A 20,352-nucleotide genomic window follows, 5' to 3' on the forward strand; every position below is an offset into this window, starting at 1 on the left:
TGTCTGTGTTTGTTTTAAAGTCAACTGCCAGTGATTTGGATTATTTTTTGCAGTAGCCCTGTGTGGACTGGCCACTAGAGGGGGGGGTGGATCCACGTTTTGTTCTCGTGCTGCAGTTGTAGGTCCGGTTTCTTTGCCTCTCTCCTCACTTACACGCTTCCCTGAATCATCCATCCTTTTACCTGTCAGTAGTTTATCCTTATCTAGCACTTAGATCCTTTCCTAACTTATCCTTAACAGGATTTTCCAACTGAAGGCATAGTAGTGATTTATATCAAGCTATTTAATTTCTTGAGAGCTGTTCCGTTCCGTGTACGTTTGAGATGTTATTCCACTTTTCTTTTTTCCACCTTTTTTTTTTCCCTCTCTGCACACTGAGCAGAGATTTTAATGCAATACCCAGGAAGACAGTTGTCCAGTTGTTGCCTATAACTTACATCACCAGGGCACAGATGAACAGTTTTCCTTATATCTTATCTTTTGCTTTGTATTAGACAATTCAGAATTTCGTCCATCAGAGTTTATATCAGCTTCAGCCTTTGGAAGTCCCTTTGCACATCCTCATGAATTTCATTACTTTCCACTATATAAATAATCTCTCATCTGCAAAATGCCATCTATTTCCTGATCGTAGCTGGGATGATTCAGCAGCCCTGGCCTTGGGACCACACTATGCTCCATTTTTTTCACTGTATTCAGTAAAAGACCACTATTTTTGGGTGCTTATCTAGTTTTCTATGACCATGGAGCTTGTCTTATTTATGGGAAACTGAAATCTTTACAAGGCATTTTGTCAAAAGCTGTTTGAAAGTCCAAATATGAGATTGCCTGTTCTTTATACCACCGTGTTAATACTATTATGCTAGTCCAGAAGTTCTGAGTGCAGCTGATTACAGAAGCACGATGCTACTCTGCAGACAACCCATCAATTTATCCCTGTTGTCTGGTATTACAGACCTTAATAAATCTCAAAATTAAATTAACAGCTACTGAGATAAGACTTATCAGTCTGTTATGATCAGCTCTGCTCAGCTCTAAACTGGGGGAACTGTAATATATTTTAGTTATTTTTGGTTATAGTTAGTTATGGATAGTGAGATACTGGAATAAGTTGCCCAGAGAAGCTGTGACTGCCCAATCCATCCCTGGAAGTGCTCAAGGCCAGGCTGGATAAGGCCTTGAGCAAATTCTTCTAGTGAAAGGTGTCCCTGCCCATGGCAGGGGGGTGGAATGAGATGAGCTTTAAGGTCTTTTCCAACCCTTAACATTCTGTGATTCCACGATTTTTTTAATTTCTTGATAAACACCATTAAGTTGACCCTATTTGTTGTTTTAAATGCCCTATTGCTTTAAACTCTCTTTCATTTCCCGATTTCTATTACCTGCAAACAGTAGATCTGAGGTAGATTTTAGTATTTGTTTGGAGTTTGATTTTCCAGGGCTTATTTACCAAATCCTCATTAAGACTGTTCATTAACAGACATAGCTTGACTCCTTTGCTAATGAAAAATGACAGATTGGGGCTGGAGTATCCTGCATAATGGGAAAAGATAACCAGGGGGAAAAAAGTTTTCAACTCTTTTTTATTAGGAAAGAAACTCAGTGTAACTTTATAAAACTACTTCAGGGAACTTTTGGGGAAGATATTCATTCCAATAGCTAGAATAACCTAATGTAATCCCTAACAGTTTCTGAAATCAGGGAAATAGGTACACAAAACCAATACAATAAGGTTTACTTCAGGCAAGGAGTGCCTCCCTTTGAAAAAACAACTATTGGTTTAGCATATTTGCCATAAAGTGAAAGCACAATCTCTGTGGATCCAATTCTGTGCATAACAGCAATAAATAAGTAAAAAACAAAAAATTAAAAATATACCAAAAAGCCCATCATGACAGAGCGAAGATGGACAGAGGAATGAATAAGCCCAGGGTTTGGTTCCATGTGACTTCATGGATTGCTGTTTTCCCAGTGCAAATAAATGTTTGTATGTACTCATTTTGTCATCAAGTATCACCACAGAGTTTTGTTTACCCTTATTGAGGTTCTCCTGTGCTGGTTACTCAAGTCTTGCTGATTAATCTGTTATGGGCACTGTCCCCTTTACCATTTTTCGCTTTGTTTCTTAGCAGTGACTTCCTGCTATGTAATTTACCTTTTTTTCAGCTGATGAAAAATGTAATTCACCTTTTTTTCAGCTGGTGCTCTGTGCCCTCCACCTTCCTCAAGCTCCTCCAGCACTGTCCCACGCAGAGTTTTTTGTTTTGTGGGGTTTTTTTCCCCATAGAGAGTATGTCAGATGCATTCCTTCTACTCTTTTATTGTCTCCATGATTTCTTTGTCTTTCAGGCCATAGGATTCACATCCAATTTATTAGAGTACATCAATTACATAATAAATTCATGAGATCTAGTTGTTGTTTGGGAATTTGATCTGACAGGAGCAGCAGGTTCTGGGCTGTTTGTAAAGGTAGCTGAGGTACAAGGGGAAGGATTTTGAAGGTGGAGGCAGCTGCATATGCTGGTAAAGAAACACAGAATGTCCAATATGGAGTGACATTTACATGAAATTAAGGTAAACATTTGACATGCAGTGGCCTCTTTAGCAAACCCTTTTAGCAGCAGCCACAGATTTCTGTTTGCTGTTGAAAAAATTGCTTTGGGAAATAATCTGAATCAGATTCTGTCAAGATAAACTTTAGTATGGAGCCAAGTTAAAAAAAAAAAAAAAAGAGGTGGGAAAAATCCCCAGGTGGTTTATCTCATTATTATTAACGTTCTTTAATATTTACCAGGCTCTCTTAGCAAGTCAGGCTGTCAGACAGGCACTGAACCATGGAGACAGATCCAGGTTTACTCCTGGGAACTCACTTTGCCTCTCATCTCGCAAAGAGGGTTGATAGCAGATGCGTTTCAAAGGGCTGACAGTTGTGAAAAGAACCAAAACCTCTGGAATTCAATAGCTGTGGACTGTTCTTGCAGCTTAGTTTGGGCTTTTCTGGGTCTTCCTCTTCTTCCTCCCCCTCTTGCTTTTGATTCACCCTGCCTGTGAGGTTCTGGGAATGAGAGATGGGAGAATGGGTGAGAAGGGATAAAAATTAGAAAGTGTATATTTTAAAAGGTATTCAGAAATCTGTTTTCAGTTGGAGTCCCCCAGCTATCAGAGGATGTTTGCTTATACCTTACTGTAACCACTAGGGTACAGAGGTGTGCTACTACAGGGAGATTTGTGTATAGAAGCTGCATTGCCTTCACTAGATCAGCCCTTAAATCAATTTTATGCATCCATGCATATTTTTTTACATTGAGACTTTACTGAAAATACAATATTTAGCCCTCTCTCTGGTGCCGTGCTCTGTTTTGCAATTAGGGGAAAGGCACGTCAGCAAAAAGGGCCAGAATAAAGTTGATAATAAAAGAATGACTGGGTTTAGTGTCTGGCCACGTCAGCCAGAGAAATCTGCTGTGCTAAAAATGATAATTCAGTGATGAAGTAGATTTTTCTACTTACCTATCACCTTTGAAATCTTGGATTGAGTCTTTGTTAGCTCAGAAAGGGAAGGGAATTGGTCACGTTCCCATAGCACCCGTGCTGAAAGACATCTTCCTGGTGGTAGTTACTGTGTCTGGTGAGGATGTGAAGAACATGAGAGCAGCAAAATGATTTAAAATAAAAGTGCCTTAGCGGAATAGTAAGTGCTGTTTGCCAAGCACAGATGCTCATAATGTTATCCTTTAGCCACTCTCTGACTTCTAGAAGTGATGTTACATATTTGGATTTTTAGGAAGAGGAGAAATGGAGGAAAAGGTGAAAAGCTGCTGTTTATTTTAAAACTGGATTTCTTCTCTTGTCATGTAAATCTGGGACTTTAGGCTCCAACTCCTTTCAGTGCAGCCTGTTCCATCTGACTGTTTCCTCCAACTATCCCCCCCAGCAAAGGCGAATAAGAACAGTAATTGCTTTAAAGGCTGAAGAATTGTGTCTGAATTGAATGCCAACAAGTGACGTTATCTTTATAACAAAAAACAATTGCCCTGTTCTCAGGGAAATACAGATTCCATGGCAAATATGTTCACTTTAGAGCAGACACAGTGCAATAAAATTACAGTGCTCTGCAGCATTCATCTCGGCTCTTCACAGCCACCCACCCAATTACAAGCTGTGTCTTGCCAGCAGAAGACTGTTGCTTGGTTTCTGTATTATTTTTATAGCTTTGCTTTCCTCTACATAACTTTGGAGGTAGGCTGTGCTTACTCCTTTCCTTTCACCAGGTTTTTCTGCTGTTAAAAAAAAAAAAAAAGGTAAAAATTGGCTGGTATGGAAAGTCTTTCGCATGGCTCAAAATGTGATTTGGTTTTTTTGGGGGTTTTTTGGTTTTTTTTTTTAATGGAGAATATGCTCTGAATAGTTGTTTCTAATACCTTAATAGCACTGGTTTATGTCAGTAATTATATGAAAGGTTAATCTTTAAATCACCAGCATTTCCTAAATTCCTAATCAACTGCATGCTTGGAAAGGAACCCGTGTAAATGCTCAATTTGTTAATATTAGACTGGGTTGAACAGGTCAAGGAAAAGCATAACCTTGGTGCATAATGGGAAATTGAACACAGCAAAAATATCTCAGATCTGCTTGTCATAATAGCTGTGAACATGAAAGCTGAATATGAGTGCAGATGTAATCAGCAGGAGAATCTGTGATAGCTCAAGATCACCCATCTCTCTAGATGAGGGTTTCTTAAAAAACAAAGCAAACCAAAAAAAAGAAAGAGAGATTTTGGGTAGAAAAGTCTGATTTTTTTTTTAGAAAGCCTGTGGTGAACTGTGGCTAGGATAGCTAAGAAATCCAGCCAAAAAAAAAATCAGTGGCAGAGGCACAGTGCTGGAGTTGAGCAAACACAGTGATGGATGAGGGGGACATTGTGCTCCCAGGGAACAGGGAGGTGGCAGAGGAAATGACGGGGCTGTGGGCACGTGTGTTTGGGGAAGCAGGTCTGTCTGTGCCTCTGTGATGAGAGAGTGTGTGTGACTGGGACTTTGGAAAGAGAGGGAGGAGATACCGGGTATCTTTCTTACATCTCTGCTGTTGTCCTTGCCACAGTCCTGACGTGGGAGGGGAAGGCACTGAAAAGTCTCATTTCCCACGTGTGCACAGTGGTCCCCTTGCCTCCTCACCAGTTCTCATCTTCCCTTTCACCCCATCCCTTCACCCTTCCCTATTCTCTCTCCTGCTGAATGAAGCTATTTAGTGTTGTACCCTCCTTTGCAGAAGCTGTTTCATCCCTGCTTGCACAGTTTTAAAAACTGCTTTCTCCACCCACCCTCAATCTTGGTTTTTCATCTGTGCTAGTTCTTTAGATTAACCATCTTTAAAAAAAGAAAAGGCAAAGGAATCCAGTGACATCCTGATTTAGTTGTCGTTACTCCCGTCTTTTCTCTTATCTTTTGTCTCCTCTTAATTTCATTATTATTACTGCTATTACTGTTATAGCATTAGAAATAAGCTTCCTCATTAAATACTCCTTAGTTGCCACTCTGAATACCATTGGAGAAGCTGGGGGGGGAAGGGAGAGGGATTCAGGGAGTCCTTTTGCTTTTAATGCAGAATGAGACACACACAAGGAACAAATTTAGTCCATCTGAATAGCAAATGAGTTGTGGGTTTTTTTTATCAGAACCGAAGAAAATGATCAAACAGACTCATTTCAACTACCCCTCGATGCCTTAGCCATAAAAACATATACAGAATATATTAAAGCATACAAAAATATCCTTAGGTATGGTTACTGGTCTTTCTCTGGCACAGGTTTGCAAGGCAGCTCTGAACTAGGGGCTGCATCTTCAGCTATTGCTGTGACCACAGAGGGAGGGGGCATCCCTTGGTCTGACCCCCTGCAGTACCCAAACAGCATGGCAAAGGAGGGAATTTGCAGCTTTAACACAGAATATCTTTGTATTTTATATTTTCAGGGCAGAAACAGAATGTGGTACATTAGCATTGATTCTGTGGTTTCATATAATTATTTTTTTTTTTTAAGTAGTACAGAAAGGAAGGAAAGAAAAAGACAGAAAGGAAAATAAATCATCCCTTATATACATTCAGAGCATACACAGCAACAGTTCCTTCAGCACTGGGTTCACTGTGAGTGGGTATTGATGTGAGCAGCAAGAGATTGCATGTTAGAGATCTGTAACACTGGTACTGTTAACCAGCCTCAAAAAAGGTAGTTCTTTTGTTCGCCTTTCACCCTGTCTTGTGTTTAAAAAGACAGTTAAATATAAAGAAAATAATGCTAATTACCTAATTATAAAAGGGAGATTAGTCCTATTAAGTAGAGCATTAGAAAGGGAGTATTGAAAATATTTTCCTTCCTTTGATATTCCCCAAGCAGCTCTTGGACAAAACTGTCACAACTAACCCCAAAAGCATTTTTTTTTAATTCCTTTTGAATTTGGAGCCATTTAATATACCAGAATAAGGGCATCAAAGAGAGGGAATGACTTATCTCTGGACAGCTGTTGAACACAAAATTTGGAAGAAAGAATTAGGGGAAATTTGTCCCTGCAGTTGCCATAAATGCAGTACAAATATAATAACTCTCATATATACCAATGGAAATAGCCTGGAGCAGGATGAATAACTGGATTTGCAATAGCTAGATTGAAATGACATACTGGCTCTTTTATTTCTTTATTACCCACATATATTTCATGTAAACTTTCAGACTAGATGTGGGCAGCCTGTGGTACTGCCAGGTAACAGCAGTGATACCCCTCTTTTCACCAGTGAATACTCAGAGGGTGTCAGGATCTCCAGATGTCCTCTGGGGACCACTAGGAGGTTGTCTCTAGAACAGATTACCCTCAGAAAAGATTTCTGCATGAAGATTTTGAAACACATCCTTTAATAAGGGCTGTGCTCCACGTGGAGGATCCATCCATCATCCTGCTCAGGGTGGCAAGTCATTGGTGGTCATCACCTCTCTTCAGGAGAAATGGCAACAGGCAACACCGAAATCAGCTCCCACTTAGGAAATCACTGCACCTTTAAAGGAAAACGCTCTGCTCAGTTTACTTGAGCTGTCAGTGCAAGATGCATGAAGCACAGAGGTGAATAAATTCCAAAGGCAGGATTGCTCACGTCTTTGCAAACGTGGCTGGAGGTTGCTAACACCAATAAGCAGCAGGAACAACTCCAGAGGGGTGCAATCACTCGTGTGTTTCAAACACAACCCACAAATATGCTAAAAATACACTGAAATACAACCATGGGATGATTGTTTGTTGGTATCAGTCTTGTCTTAGATTTACAGGGGCAAAGTCATGACTGCACTTATACTTTTCTTGATAGCAACAGGGGGTCATTATAGACATAAAGCCAGTTTATATATATATATATTTTGCCATATGCAGACAATATTTTAACGATCTTAGTTGATTTTTTGGAAGCATCCTGGCAACTAGTTGTAATCAGCCCTGCTGGCTGCAGTGGTGCCTTGTGGATTTGAGGAACACACAGCCTAGTCCAAAGTTGGAGAGCCAATTTTTCACAGTTAAATTCCCTACTGATTTCAGAGAAGGGTTTAATGGGAAAATAAATATAGCTTGGCCCTGAGTTAGCATGTATTTAGGCAAGTATTTTTTGCCTAAAACATGATCAGGCAACCCAAAAGACAGGATGGTCTGTACCTTCTCTCTGTCCTCCCTGTTAGGTTTGTACTTGGACACTCAACCCCTCAGGTCACTTGGGAGTTTCAGGATGGATCAGGCCCTTCTGGGTTTGAGGCACAGGAAGAGAAATGTGCATTTGTTTAAAGAGAGAAAAGCCTGGTTTTAACAGTGCTAGCTTGTTTGAAACTGTGGGGGAATTTTCAGTGGCTTTAGTGAAAAAGCAGCTGATTTTGATTAAATTCTCTACGAAACAGTCCTCTCCCAGTACATAATCTCATTGCTTTCACAGATGATATTATAGTCTCACTGAATAAAAATTTTGATTAAAAGGCTCTTGCCATATTTAATATTACACAAGATGAGATGTATCAAATAGATGAAAATAAATTCTGACTCCTTAAAATAGTGTCAGTCAGAAAAAAATATAGAAGTCACTCTTTACACTCAAAATTAATGGCTAAAACCTGCTGTGCAGGAAAACAAGTGGTTTATTCTGTGCCTATTTTCTGCTTTATAAGCCTGCTGTAGCCTTTTAAGAGTAGGTGGCACTTCGATGCTATAAAAAAGGGAAAAAAACCCCTGTGTTACATTAAAATACATGTAAGATTTTGCAATTGTTCCTCTATTGGTGGTAACCTGAGGATAGAGAAACATGTACAGAGCATAGAAATGTCACCCAGTTCATTATCCATAACATTTTATTCCCATGTAGTGCCGTAGGAAGAAAATTTCAAGATGCTCTGCCTGGTGTTACAAAACTCCCTCACCGTCAATTAGCATGAGGGGAGTTGGTGAAAGGATCAAGTTGTTCACATACTGGAATGAAAAATCCAAAATACTAGGAAAGGAAACCTTTATTTAAGGGCAGTCAGATAAAACAGCTGCATGGTTCTACATTGTGAAATCACTGCTTTATATCCATCAATTCCACTTATCACTCATTAGTAAGGAGGGTTCATCTGCTTTCAGCCTCTGCAGAGATTTTTGGGGTTGTTTTATTAGTGGTGGAAGCGAGGGACATGAGCTAGGCTTTGCCAGCAGTTTACTACAGGACCCAGAAGTAGGATCTAATACCTCTCTATCTTCCCCTGACGGTGGTTTTGCTCTTCAGACACACAGGTTTCATCACTGAGACCCAAATAGCTTTTGCTCTTCCCCACTCACTGTGGCACCACGGGGCACAAAACAAGTTCTCAGCTCTTGGGATAGCTCAAAACAAGCATAAAAGTGGGGAAATCTATTAAAAGCCCTTGAATTTAGTGGGTTTTTTCGGTCTTTTTTATATTTCTGATGAACACATTTTGGCAGTGTTTCACTTGTTTGGGTTTTGTTGGTTGTTTGTTTTTTTTAGGGAGTCTTTGCAGTATGATCAGTTTTGATACAAAATACTTCCAGGGGTTCTGATGCTGTTTTTATGGATCTTGCAGCAACTAACAAGTGAGCTGTACTTAAAAACCCTCAGAATTCCTGTCCCAGGGACAGGGTCAAAACTTTAGCCTTTCTGAGGTGCACTGGCTCCTTGTACTGACATCCAGTTACAGGTAGCACATTAACAAAAATAGAATTCCAGTGTCATGCTTCATATCTCCAGCAACATGATGGACGTGAATGTGTGCTAATTACAATGGGTAATTTTAAGCTTTCTCTTTTACGTGGCTTCTTTGCTCATCGACTTTCATTTCAACACTCAGCATGAAGAGAAAAAGAGGTTAAACTGTTGCATTTTGTATACAGGGAACCATTCATGTAATATACACCAGTCTGTAAAAACTGTAAATGCTATTTTTTTTTATTTTAAACAGTTTTTTTTTAGTTTACAAAAGATCAATAGTTGGTACCTTTTTACACTCTCAGATTCCTGAATATTGACAGATCTTCAAAGGGAGTATTAGCATATGAAACCTTAAGATTGGCTGTCCTGAAGGTTTTTAAGACACGATAAAGCTAAAATATCAAGTCTCTGGGACAGCCCCTCTTAACAATTTGGGCAGAGGTGCACGTCAGAAACCACCAGCAAAGCCCAGCAACCCCCCCCACCCCGTGCCACTGTCTGCCTGCACGCTGTTATTTGGTTGCACACTGTTTAAATCCCACAAGGAAAATCACACCTCGCATTCCCTCGCTGGCTGCTGGTGACAGGAACAAGATCCATACTCATTAATGATCACCAGGGCTCCCTCAATGTGGTTGGGTTTGTAATCAACATAATACTCCTGGGCTGACATGGCAGCCATTTGGTGCATGGTCTGTTTCTGCTTCTGCTTCCTGCGCTGTGTGACAAAGCACTGTCTTAGTTGCCTTAAGCCGGCTGGAAAGCACTTCCAGGAGACATACAACACCAAAACCACGATAAGGAAGGAAAAAATCAGTGCCATGGTGCCCGTCACCACCTTGTGAATCTGCACGGCGTTCTCGGAGTTCTCGCCGGGCATGGTGATGGTGACGGCGTACGTGGTCCGGTCCTCGCCGCTGTCCGGCACGTCGTAGGTGGCGGTGGCGGAGCCATAGCCCAGCGTCTGGTCGCTGTTGTTGGTCACCGGGGAGAAGGTGTTGACGCTCGTGGGGTCTGCGTCTTCGCACAGGTGGAAGGCGTACACGGCGTCCAAAACATCCTCGCCCTGCGCGTACTCGGGGGTGGCACAGAGCAGGTTGCTGTCGTAGCGACCCTGGAAGTTGCTCAGCCAGGAGGCCAGGGCGCAGACGTTCCGGCTGCAATCCCAGGCGTTGGCGGAGAGGCTGATGCTAGTGAGGGACTTCCAGGAGTCCAGGACCCGGGAGTCGATGTAGGTCAGCCGGTTGGAGTCCAGCTGCAGGGATTTGAGATGAGGTACACTTTCGAAAACGTGAGGTTCGATGTATTCGATTTCGTTGCCGGAGAGATCCATCTTTTCCAGTTGCCATATCCAGTCCAAGGTGTTTACTACGATGGTAACTTTATTCCTTCTCAAGCAGAGAGAGTGCAGGGAGATGAGCCTGGGAAAATGGGCTAAATTCACTTTCACCAAGTCATTGTGCTCGAGGTGCAGCTCGGTGAGTTTGAACAAGCCCGCAAAAGAGTTTCGAGCCAGGCTCTTTAACTGATTGTATCCTATGTCCAGAAACTTCAGGCTGCGACAGTCCTGAAAAATTCTCACCGGCACGAACTTGATGGCGTTCGACCGCATGTGCAAAGTTGTCAGTTTCCTCAGCCCGTGGAACAGGTCGGGCTCCAAAGACTGTAGGTTGTTGTAAGATAAATCCACACTGCGCAAGTTTGGCATGGGGCGGAAAGTGGTGTTGGGCAGTTGGGTTATTTTGTTGGAACTCAGGGTGAGCTCTTTAACTCGCCGCAATTTTTGAAAGGCATTCCCCTCCACTGAGCAAATGTGATTGTGATCCAGATAGAGCCACGTGAGCTGCATTAACCCTGTGAACTGTCCATCATGCAGCTCTGAAAGGCTGTTGTACCGCAGAGACAAGCCCATCATGCCCGACAGGTTGCGAGGCATCTCTGTAAGATTCAGTGATTCACAGTACAAAAGCCTGCCCTCACACCGACAGAGCTGTGGACACCCACTATTCACAGCTGGAAGCATTTTAGAAAAGATACCCAGCGTACACAATATCAACCCCGGGGGCTTCCTCAGCAGCCAGTTTAAACAGAGACCAATAAGAAGGAAATCCATTAGCAAGAATATTTCCAAATATGCTTGAGAATGTCCATTGAATCTTTTCAAATTCTACATCATATTTTATTTAAGGGGGAAAAAAAAAAAGGCAAACCAACGAAACAAAGCCCGAAAACCAAAGCAAAACAGCAAACAGAACAAACACAGAGGCAAATATTTCACTTTACAGCATGCAGGAGCTGTGCAGCATTAAAGTTCACAGACATTCAAAGGTAAAATGATAGTGATTTTGTTCATGTTAAATGCTGCAGCAAAGGAAAAAAAAAAATCTTTCTTCATGAAAGAATTTAATTAAAAAGTGTCTTACCCACCCTTTTCCAGAGAGTGACAACCTCCATTCAGTTGCTTCCTTTGTGTTTGGACTAATTATATGCAGAGCTAAAAAAGACCCCTCTGTGCTACAAATTCAGTCCCTTTCAATGTTGTGCAAGGCTGGCAAGCTCACAATGTCTCACTTCGCTTCTGCTCAACGAGCGAAAGGCTTGTCCAGCTAGCTTTTGAGCTGCCTCCTAGGACCTGCAAGTTTCAGAACTATGTACATGAGCTTGATCTTCTCCTTCTCCCTCTGTCCTTTCCTCTGCAGTTAACACTGTGGCGTGAAAAAAACTCCAAACTCTTTACTAACGACTCCACAGGATTTGTCAATCTGTTTAATGTCCGTCATTTGCAACGACCATTGACCGGCACAACCTTTACTCCAGAGAGAGGTTACCATTCATTCACTGACCGGCTAAGGGTCGCTTTATTTCCCATTCTTTGTTCGCTTTGCTTGTTAGGTGATGCTTAGAGCAGAGAGAGACAGCAAGAATCCCTTCCCTTCAGCTGAGCAGTATGTTGCTAGAGCATGCAGAGGCACCCAGTGTTCACTGAGTGTCGTAAGCTGCTCATGATTGTACGCCTGCACTGTGCATCTCAGACATGGGCAGATTGAAAAGGGGTGGGCATAAAACCAACATCGGGAGCGAACCAGGAAAGTAATATATGCTCTTTGATGAAATGGAAAATACTTTAAGCCTATCTCGCCATTTCTCAAACAGGCACGCACACACAGCCGCACAAATCATCAAAAGCGAGGCAGTGCTAAGTAGGAAGCTTGAGAATTAGGATGATTCTTCTTTTTTATTTTATTTTTTTTTGGTGGTGCTTTTGTTTAAAGTCTGAATTTATAAGCTATTAGCCGGGAGAGGGAGAGACTTGATTTCTTGGTTTGGGAAGGAATATGTAAACCGGTCTCTTTGGATTGCTTTTTCTCTCTTAGTTCCGATGATGAGATTTGCCTTTTGGAGTCTTGGGGTGGGGGATTGAGGGGTGTGGAGGGTGGGGGGGAATGTGTTTTTCTTCTGACATTGTCTAAATAGAGCATGATTTGAAATTCTGTGCATTCTTTCTCATAGAAATGCAGCCAGAGCTCTGCAAATAGGAATGTCTCGTTTCATATAAGCTTTAATTACATTTGGTCTTTTTCCATCCTGCATATTTTGTGTGTTCAGCACATGCCTTTCCTAAAGGCTTTTTCTTTTCCTTTGCAGTGTATGCTACAGCACACAGAACTAGAATTCTTCCAGCATAAAGATCACTGTGCTTTTGGAATAAGATCAATGTATAGGTTGCTGTGACCGTGTCGGCAGCATGCAAAGAAGGGGTTTCAAACCCCAGTAGTTAATAAGTTTTGCAGATTGTGCTGGGTTTTGTGCCATGTACCAAAGGGGGAAAAAAAAACCAAAACCTTTGCCTGATAATTTGCAGTCCTCATTCTGTATGGGAAATGCGTCGACAATGAGCTCTGTAATTTTTACTGACTGAAAAATGTGTGGTACTTCTGTCAGGAAAACGCTGGCCATCTTTTCCTATTATGAAATAGAGTCTCAAGCCTGTGTGCTGGTGAATGCAATTGGAGCTGACAGCTCCCAATTCTGCATCAATTCTCAGTGAAGAAGTTTCACATGGAAATACAAGTATTGCAGAAGAACGTGCTGATTTTAAGTCGACATCAGGTGCAAAATGCTGGAGGGACAGGGCAAAAGCGTTGTATTTGCTTTCTTTTTCACAACTGTGTTAATTTTTTTAAAAAGACCTTTTATTGGAGTATCTGTGAGAGAGCTGATCGTTGTGTTTGAGTGTGGCTGGCTGCTGGGAGCGTGTGCTGGGAGAGATCAAGGAATGCAGTAATTTGATGCAGTAAAAGTTGCTTTACAGAGGTCCTGGCAAACGTAAAGCTTTCGTACATGAAAATGTGTGAAGGAGATGCATTACTAATGTATTTGCCAAAAACAGCCTTAAATAAATTACAAATACAAACCACTTTAACTGCGGTTTCAGAACCTGGGAATCAACGTGCTTTTATGCTCCCTGTTCAGTTTATTTACATTTTTTCTTCTCTTCACAGCATTTTAGTGGTCTCAAAGCAAAAATGTGATGCTTTGATAGTATATGAACCTCATCTATGTTTTAGCATTTGGGCAGGAAAACTGAAGGTAGTTTTCCTCTCCCGAAATCGTGCTATTTTATTCAAAGCAGGCTGTTTATGCAAGTGTCCACTGGTTGCAGTACACCTTAATTCTGTTTCTGAGTACACAAAAGCAGGAAGGAAAGCAATGACAGAACCAACAGAAAGAGCATTGAAGCAGGAGAGACTAAAAAAAAACCTTGTCCAAGAATATATTCCAGATTGTCTTGATGAATATTTTGAGGCAATTAGCAGGAAAAAAAAATTAAAAGATGACTTGAACTTTACAGATACTGAAAAAAGCTTCAAAGCAATGAGGTTGTGTCCTTTAAAAACCTGCAACCCTACAAGTCTTCATGGGGGAAGTCTTAATGCCTTCTCCCATATAAAAATTTGGGGAGAGATCTGCAAGAGTAGCCCTAAAAATTTCAGTTATATCTTCAAGGAAAGCTGCCATTTTCTGCAAATCAGATGATGATAATGATCACTTAGTTACCATTTAAATGCTATGTATAAAGTGAAGAATTCCTCTAGTAGAGATTAAACTCCTTGATGCTTCACTGAAGAACTGAATAATTTTTTTGCACTGCTTCTTCTTGCTATCACCTGGGATACAGCCTGGATCCTACCCAAGGTGCCTATTCCCACACTTGGCATATAATCCATTATCATTTGGTTTTCAAAGGTAGAAATTAGAGCAGACAGTAGCAAACCTATATAGCATCAGCTGGAAGACTGACAACTAGAATTAGGAACCCAGAATTAATGGCCCTAAGCACACTGTCTCAAAGCTCTGACAGGGGTCTGTGGAATGAGAAACCTTGCTTTTACTTATACAAAATTTGGTTGTAGAAAAGATTCCAGGTAGTCTTTAAAATGAGAGACCTCAGTGTATGTTTGGAACTGTGCTGTTGAAGCACAGTAGTGACCAAATTCAAGAACTGGGGCACTTGGATCTGGAAAGCCAAACTTAGGTGAATGTATGTCTTGGCCTGAAATATCTTTTGTAAGTTGGTTTTCTGTTATGTTTTTGCAACGTGCTTTTTTTTTTTGCAATAAAACTAGGAATCCACTTTGAACATGACTGTAATGCAAAGGACTTAATTTCCACTGTCTCAGCTATTATCACAGCCAAACTGTTAAGTTTACACATTTTGTGAAGTTTCAAAGCCTCTGGCAAGTCTCTATAAAATTAGCAGGTTTAAATTAGCTTTATTAAATGTGCTATTATAAAATATTTTAAGAATGGCAAACTCAGTTTATGTGTGTTTAAGGGAGCTTGGTTAAATCAATGTGAAGTAGGTTACAGAAGAACAACATGAATAAAGTTTTAGAAAGTTTAAGTGGGAACCTACTTCTTGTAGTCATGACAAATGTAGTCCACTGGCAACACCCTGCAGTGACTGTTAGAATTATTCAGGCTGAAAAAGGAAAACATCTTTCAATGTATTTGGTCTACACGTTTTTAATGTTGAGTTCAGATTAAACATTGAATCATGGAATCAGTAACATTGGAAAAGACCTCTAAGATCATCCAGTCCAACCATCAAGTGTCCTGTGGGATTTAACTGGCCTCAGAATAATTTCATTCTTACTAATTCCTTGTATATTGCATTACTGTTTGTACCTAGATATTTACCTTGACTTACTTGCAATCCAGGACAGATGGGGTTGGGACAGAGTGAGTAAGATCAGAATCTGACCACTGATGTCTAACTCTGCATGTATACATCTTTTTATAAATTCACCAACAAAATACAATAAGTCAGAACAGTGTATTAAATACTGAGTATAGTTCTTCCTTCTGGTATTTTCTGAGTGGTTTATATCAGAGTAATAAAAAGTGGGACTTTTAGTGGTGATTTTAATTTCCTTTCATGAATGGAAGGACTCAAACCTTGATCTTTGGTAGTCTTTAATTTTCAAGGGTGCTGAACCATGGCATTTTGTATAAAGGAAACATTTAAAAACAGAAAAGGGAAGAAAAAGACGTGACTCAAAGTAAAGCAATCTGTTATTTCTCTGGTGTTTCTGTCTTGGTCAACCTGGACATTTATTGGCTGCCCCTTCTGTATAGAATTTAGGATTTCAGCTGATAAGAAATCCAGCTCCTGTACAACATGTCTCTTTTAGTAGATATAAAAATGTGTTATATTTTGCAAGATTTTGACCAAAATACTCCTGGTGAATCCATATGTCCTTAAATTCTTATAGTGCCTAACAGGCACACTGGATTTGTTACCACCTCTAAATAATAGATATTCTTCTGTAAATGATGTTATTGTTTTGGACAAGGTGCTAAACACTTTTCTGTCTCATTGCAGCCGTTCCATCCTCATCGTCCACATTCAGTCCCAGCTGCTTGTGCACATCTCTATAAAGTCACTCACACAGGAGACCTATGTGCAGCATTGTCAATGCAGTGCAGAAATGTCAATTTTTGGGAAAATATGTCAGTAGTAAGATGAAGTATCTCTCTCCTGTTCATTAGTTGTAGACTGCTTGAATAACCTAAAGAGTTACTGACTCTCTTAAGTGAACTCGCCTATGGATTTCTGGACGTGCTGTCAAAGCTCTAGACAGTGTTATTGGTTCTGAATGTCCAGGTGTAATGGAAAAAAGACAACAAATAAAACTATCCCTTTGTGATTAATCAACACATTGGTGAAGGTCGTGCAACACCCTGATTAAGCAAAGACTGGTGTGTTACCATCAAGTGACCAGGTTGGTGGAACTTCTGGTTGACAGGGAAAGTGAAAATTTAAACCTTGTGTTTTGCTTAACTGTTGCTAATTTATATCTCTAAAAATGTCTTGAGACGTCTTGGAGGAAGCACACGTGGAGTGCAATGATTAGAAATTGTATAGGTTTTAGTTGGTCATATTTAACTGGAAATCAATTAATTCCTCCTTCAGAAGTGCTAAGCAAGACACTCCAGAAAGGTTTGTGTCAAGCCCTTCCCAAGCATTTCTGGAGGTGCCAGTGAATGAACTGTAATTAATTTCCAATTAGCTTAAGAGCAAAGAAGACCACAGCTCATGCACACACTTGAAAACATCTACCTTGCCCTCTACTACTGTTGCTGGTTCATCTGTAAGGATTATTTTCTTATATAAACACTAGTGCTAAATGGTCTTTTATTTGTGCTTCAAGGCTTGTTTCCACTGAAAGGATTCTGTTCTTGCCTGGATGTATCTGCTCCAAGGTGGCTGTTGACACCATTGCATCTCAGGTTGGCTGGTTGTTTTATCTTGATGTATTTACCTCAAAATGATGAACTGAGAGAGGTTGGGTGATGGTTCAGCCATGAATGCACCACAAAGTGCCAGAATAGCAGGGTTGATTAGGACTGGGCAAAATCTCCCCTGTAACTAAACTGGTTGTGTTCCTAAACTCATCACATGTCCAGAATTTTGACTTGCCAGAATTTTGTATTCTTCTCCAGAATAACTTGTGTTGCTCGGGAAGTTGTCCAGTCTCACCTGGGGATGCAGGTTTAGCCATGCTGTATAAAAGGCACTTGTCTCTCGCTGGGACAGCACTTCTGAAGCAAAACTGTTCTCTCTTCTTAAGCAATGACAAAACTTTAGGGTCAATAAATATTTTTTAGATTTCCAAGGTTCAGGAAGTAGAGAAAATTGAGAGGAAGTTATGAAATCAATTATTGAAAGCTATGATGAACAAGTTAAAAGCTGATCCTGGCACTCTTCTGTAAAGTCTTTTTACAAATGGATGAACTGCTCTTGGAAGATTTTCCCAGAGCAGAAAATCTGTTCTCCTCAGCATTAGACAATCCATATTTTTTTTTCTCTTTTCCAAATGTATTTTAAAGCACAGTCAGAAAAGACAAAAAACCTTTTTGCTGGCCTTTGTGGATAAATTATTTCAAGAAGTATGAGTTGGTGATAAAATCGGTGCTAGTATTTTGGAATAGAATAAAGGCTTTTATTGAGTCCTCACCCATCACATAGGATGCCATTTAAATTGACTCCAGAGAAAAATAGAATCATAAAGTCCCGGAATGATTTGGGTTGGAAGGGACATTAAAGACCATCTCATTCCAACCCCTGCCAGAGGCAAGGACACCTTCCACTAGATGAGGTTTCTCCAAGCCCCTGCCAACCTGGCCTTGGACACTTCCAGGGATGGGGCAGTCACAGCTTCTCTGGGCAACCTGTGCCAGGGACTCCCCACCCTCATAGGGAAGAATTTCTTCCTAATACCTGATCTAAACTTCCTCTCTTTCAGTTTGAAGCCATTCGCCCTTGTCCTATCACTACATGCAAAGGAGTTGTTTTACAGAGAAACTCTGCTTTTGGAAAATGTTACCTGTGAATAATATCAATTGGAATGTTCTTAGATCTGATTCCTGGATTTACTGAGGACCTGACCAATATCAGCTATCATGTAGTCATGGAAATGGATGTCAGATTGTAGCAGAGCACCTACAGCAGACACTCAATCTCATCTTTGGCAGACTGTGTTAGTCTCAGTTATGTTGCTTCTTGGTGAATTTTGGCAGATAAAGAAGGCAGGATTTTTATGTTTTCATGCTTCTGCTCTGATGATATCCATAATCTGAAGGGAAAACTCAGGATGAAATGTGCTAAAATCCTGGTTCCATGTGTATTGCATCTTATAGGGAGATCAGAGGGACTCTGGATCATTAGCTCATACACAGAATTAATAAAGCAGAAACCAGGTTGAAGACTCATATTTCAGATAGAAGTCATTGTGATTTTTGCAAGCCTAAAGACGGCAGTTTGTTGACTACCTGAAATATTTATGGTTTCATTACGTTTTATTTGCAACTGATGTAATGTCTAAGAGAAATAATCATGGGTCAGGAGTCTCAGAAGGACATACTTAAAGGCATAACAAAAGATAGTCATGCATTCTAAAAAAAAAAAGACAATAACCTAACCTTCTTTTTTTAAACCAACTTAAAAATACTGGGGCCTTACTGAACAGTTTCATATGGTGGAGGAGGTTTGTGTGTGGTTATGTGTAATCTTAGAAACCCAGCTTTGCTCAACAGCTAATTTAACGTTGTGAGATCCAATGGCAGCCTTTGAAGTAATCATTCCTGGCTTTTCTTTGCTTTTGTTCCAGTGTATTTTAAAGGCTTTTTATGTCCTGTAAGGAAGAAACATAACAGAGCAATCAAAAGTTTGTGTTGCTCCTTCACTCTTAATAAATGTGAAGAAAGGTATTGCAACTTTTTATAACATATCCAAAGATCCTGAATTTACCTGCAAAGTTTTGGAATGAATATGCCAACTACATTCTCAACATTCATACAATAGTATGAATCATAATTACCCTCACATTATACATGTTTTTAAAGGTGAAACAGCAGATTGGAGGGGCAAATAGTAACAAAGCTTTAGGGTTTACTTCAGCTGTGTGTTAGAATCCTATTTCCTCTGCTACTGATGTAATTTTGAATCTTTAATATTCCTGTAAAATGAAGAGCTTATTGCTTCTTAAGACTCAATTTATATTTTAAATGAGTGGAAAGATGCGTAATCAACTTGAAAAGACAGGAAAATATCATCCTCTTTTTCGAGAGATAGGACATTTTACCAAGTGTTTTGAATTCTAGAGACCATTTTTAAAGAATGCTTGGCTTACTTCTGCTCTTTTTTTGTAGTGCAAATTAATTATAATTTGACAAGAGTGTGTTTGATTTTCTTCTTCAGATTTGGTGTAGAGCCAAGCTTTTTTAGTTAGAGCCTCTAAATCAAAACCGAAGGTCAGTATCTGTGAAATGCCTGTGGCTGAAGATATATGGTATTTCTTTCTCCATTATTCAGAGATTTTTGTCTATGAAAAGGTGTTTATGTGTTTAAGTGGATGCTGTGTGATGCACGCGTGGCTGTGGATGAATAACCACTTTTCATGATTACATCAGTAATGTTCCTGGCAGCAATCCTGAGGATTTGGGAAACCATTGGAGTGAAAATCCTGAGCTACCCACCTCCTTGGTGCGGCCTTTGGATGCTGGCTGAGGATTTGTGTCCCTCAGTGTGCTGTAAACCCATTGAGTTCCTTTCCCTCCCAGTCCTGTGTTGGGCAGAGAAACTGTTCCCAAGTCTGCCCCAAACATCCTCCTTCAGTCTCCAGAATCTTTACTGATGTTGCCACGTGTACATTGCTCAACGGGGGCCCTTGGCAGTGGGGGACAAAAGGTGATAAGCAATTTACAATAATGATTCCCAAATATGAAAGAAGTCAATCCTGGAAGCAATACTAGGGTCCAGATCCTCTCTTTGCTTCTTCTAATTGTGTCTCATTTTTTTTGCTTGTTTTGTGCCCTTGTTCTTCCTACTTCTAGGGTTGCTTTTTGAGGGTATTTTTTTCCTTTTTTTTTTTTCTTTTTTTTTTTCTGTTTCCAGCTCCTGATTTCAGGGATTGTCTGTTCCTATGTCCCTGCATTATGCCCATCCTGGGCTATCTTTTGCTATGTACTGATCAGAGGATCATAGAATGGTTTGGGTTGAAAGGGACCTTGAAGACCATCCAGTTCCAGCCCCATCCCTGGGCAGGGACACCTTCCACTAGACCA

At 40.4% G+C, this 20,352-nt stretch overlaps 2 protein-coding genes across 7 annotated transcripts in view; one reads left to right on the plus strand and one right to left on the minus strand.

The window, feature by feature from the left end:
* The window catches only part of CTNNA2 (catenin alpha 2), a 492,427-nt gene that overhangs the window by 322,342 nt on the left and 149,733 nt on the right, over positions 1 to 20,352 (plus strand). Inside the window, exon 1 of one of the 6 annotated variants that reach the window (XM_027691279.1) lies at positions 12,404 to 12,422. The exons of the other annotated variants lie outside the window; for them this stretch is intronic. The gene's annotated coding sequence lies outside the window, so the exon portion shown is untranslated. Of the gene's footprint in view, positions 1 to 12,403; positions 12,423 to 20,352 lie in introns of those variants that run through there. 6 annotated transcript variants of the gene reach the window in all.
* LRRTM1 (leucine rich repeat transmembrane neuronal 1) lies at positions 6,439 to 12,270 on the minus strand. The gene has a single exon (XM_027691283.1). The coding sequence runs from the start codon at positions 11,333 to 11,335 to the stop codon at positions 9,773 to 9,775; it is 1,563 nt and encodes a 520-aa protein (XP_027547084.1). The 5' UTR covers positions 11,336 to 12,270; the 3' UTR covers positions 6,439 to 9,772.

This window comes from Neopelma chrysocephalum, unplaced genomic scaffold (assembly GCF_003984885.1).
Source record: "Neopelma chrysocephalum unplaced genomic scaffold, ASM398488v2 Primary Assembly neopelma1_83, whole genome shotgun sequence".
In the NCBI taxonomy this organism is placed as follows: domain Eukaryota; kingdom Metazoa; phylum Chordata; class Aves; order Passeriformes; family Pipridae; genus Neopelma; species Neopelma chrysocephalum.

Excerpts from the sequence above, each read along its gene's own strand:
- LRRTM1 (XM_027691283.1), bottom strand. The coding sequence starts at position 11,335 with ATGGATTTCCTTCTTATTGGTCTCTGTTTAAACTGGCTGCTGAGGAAG.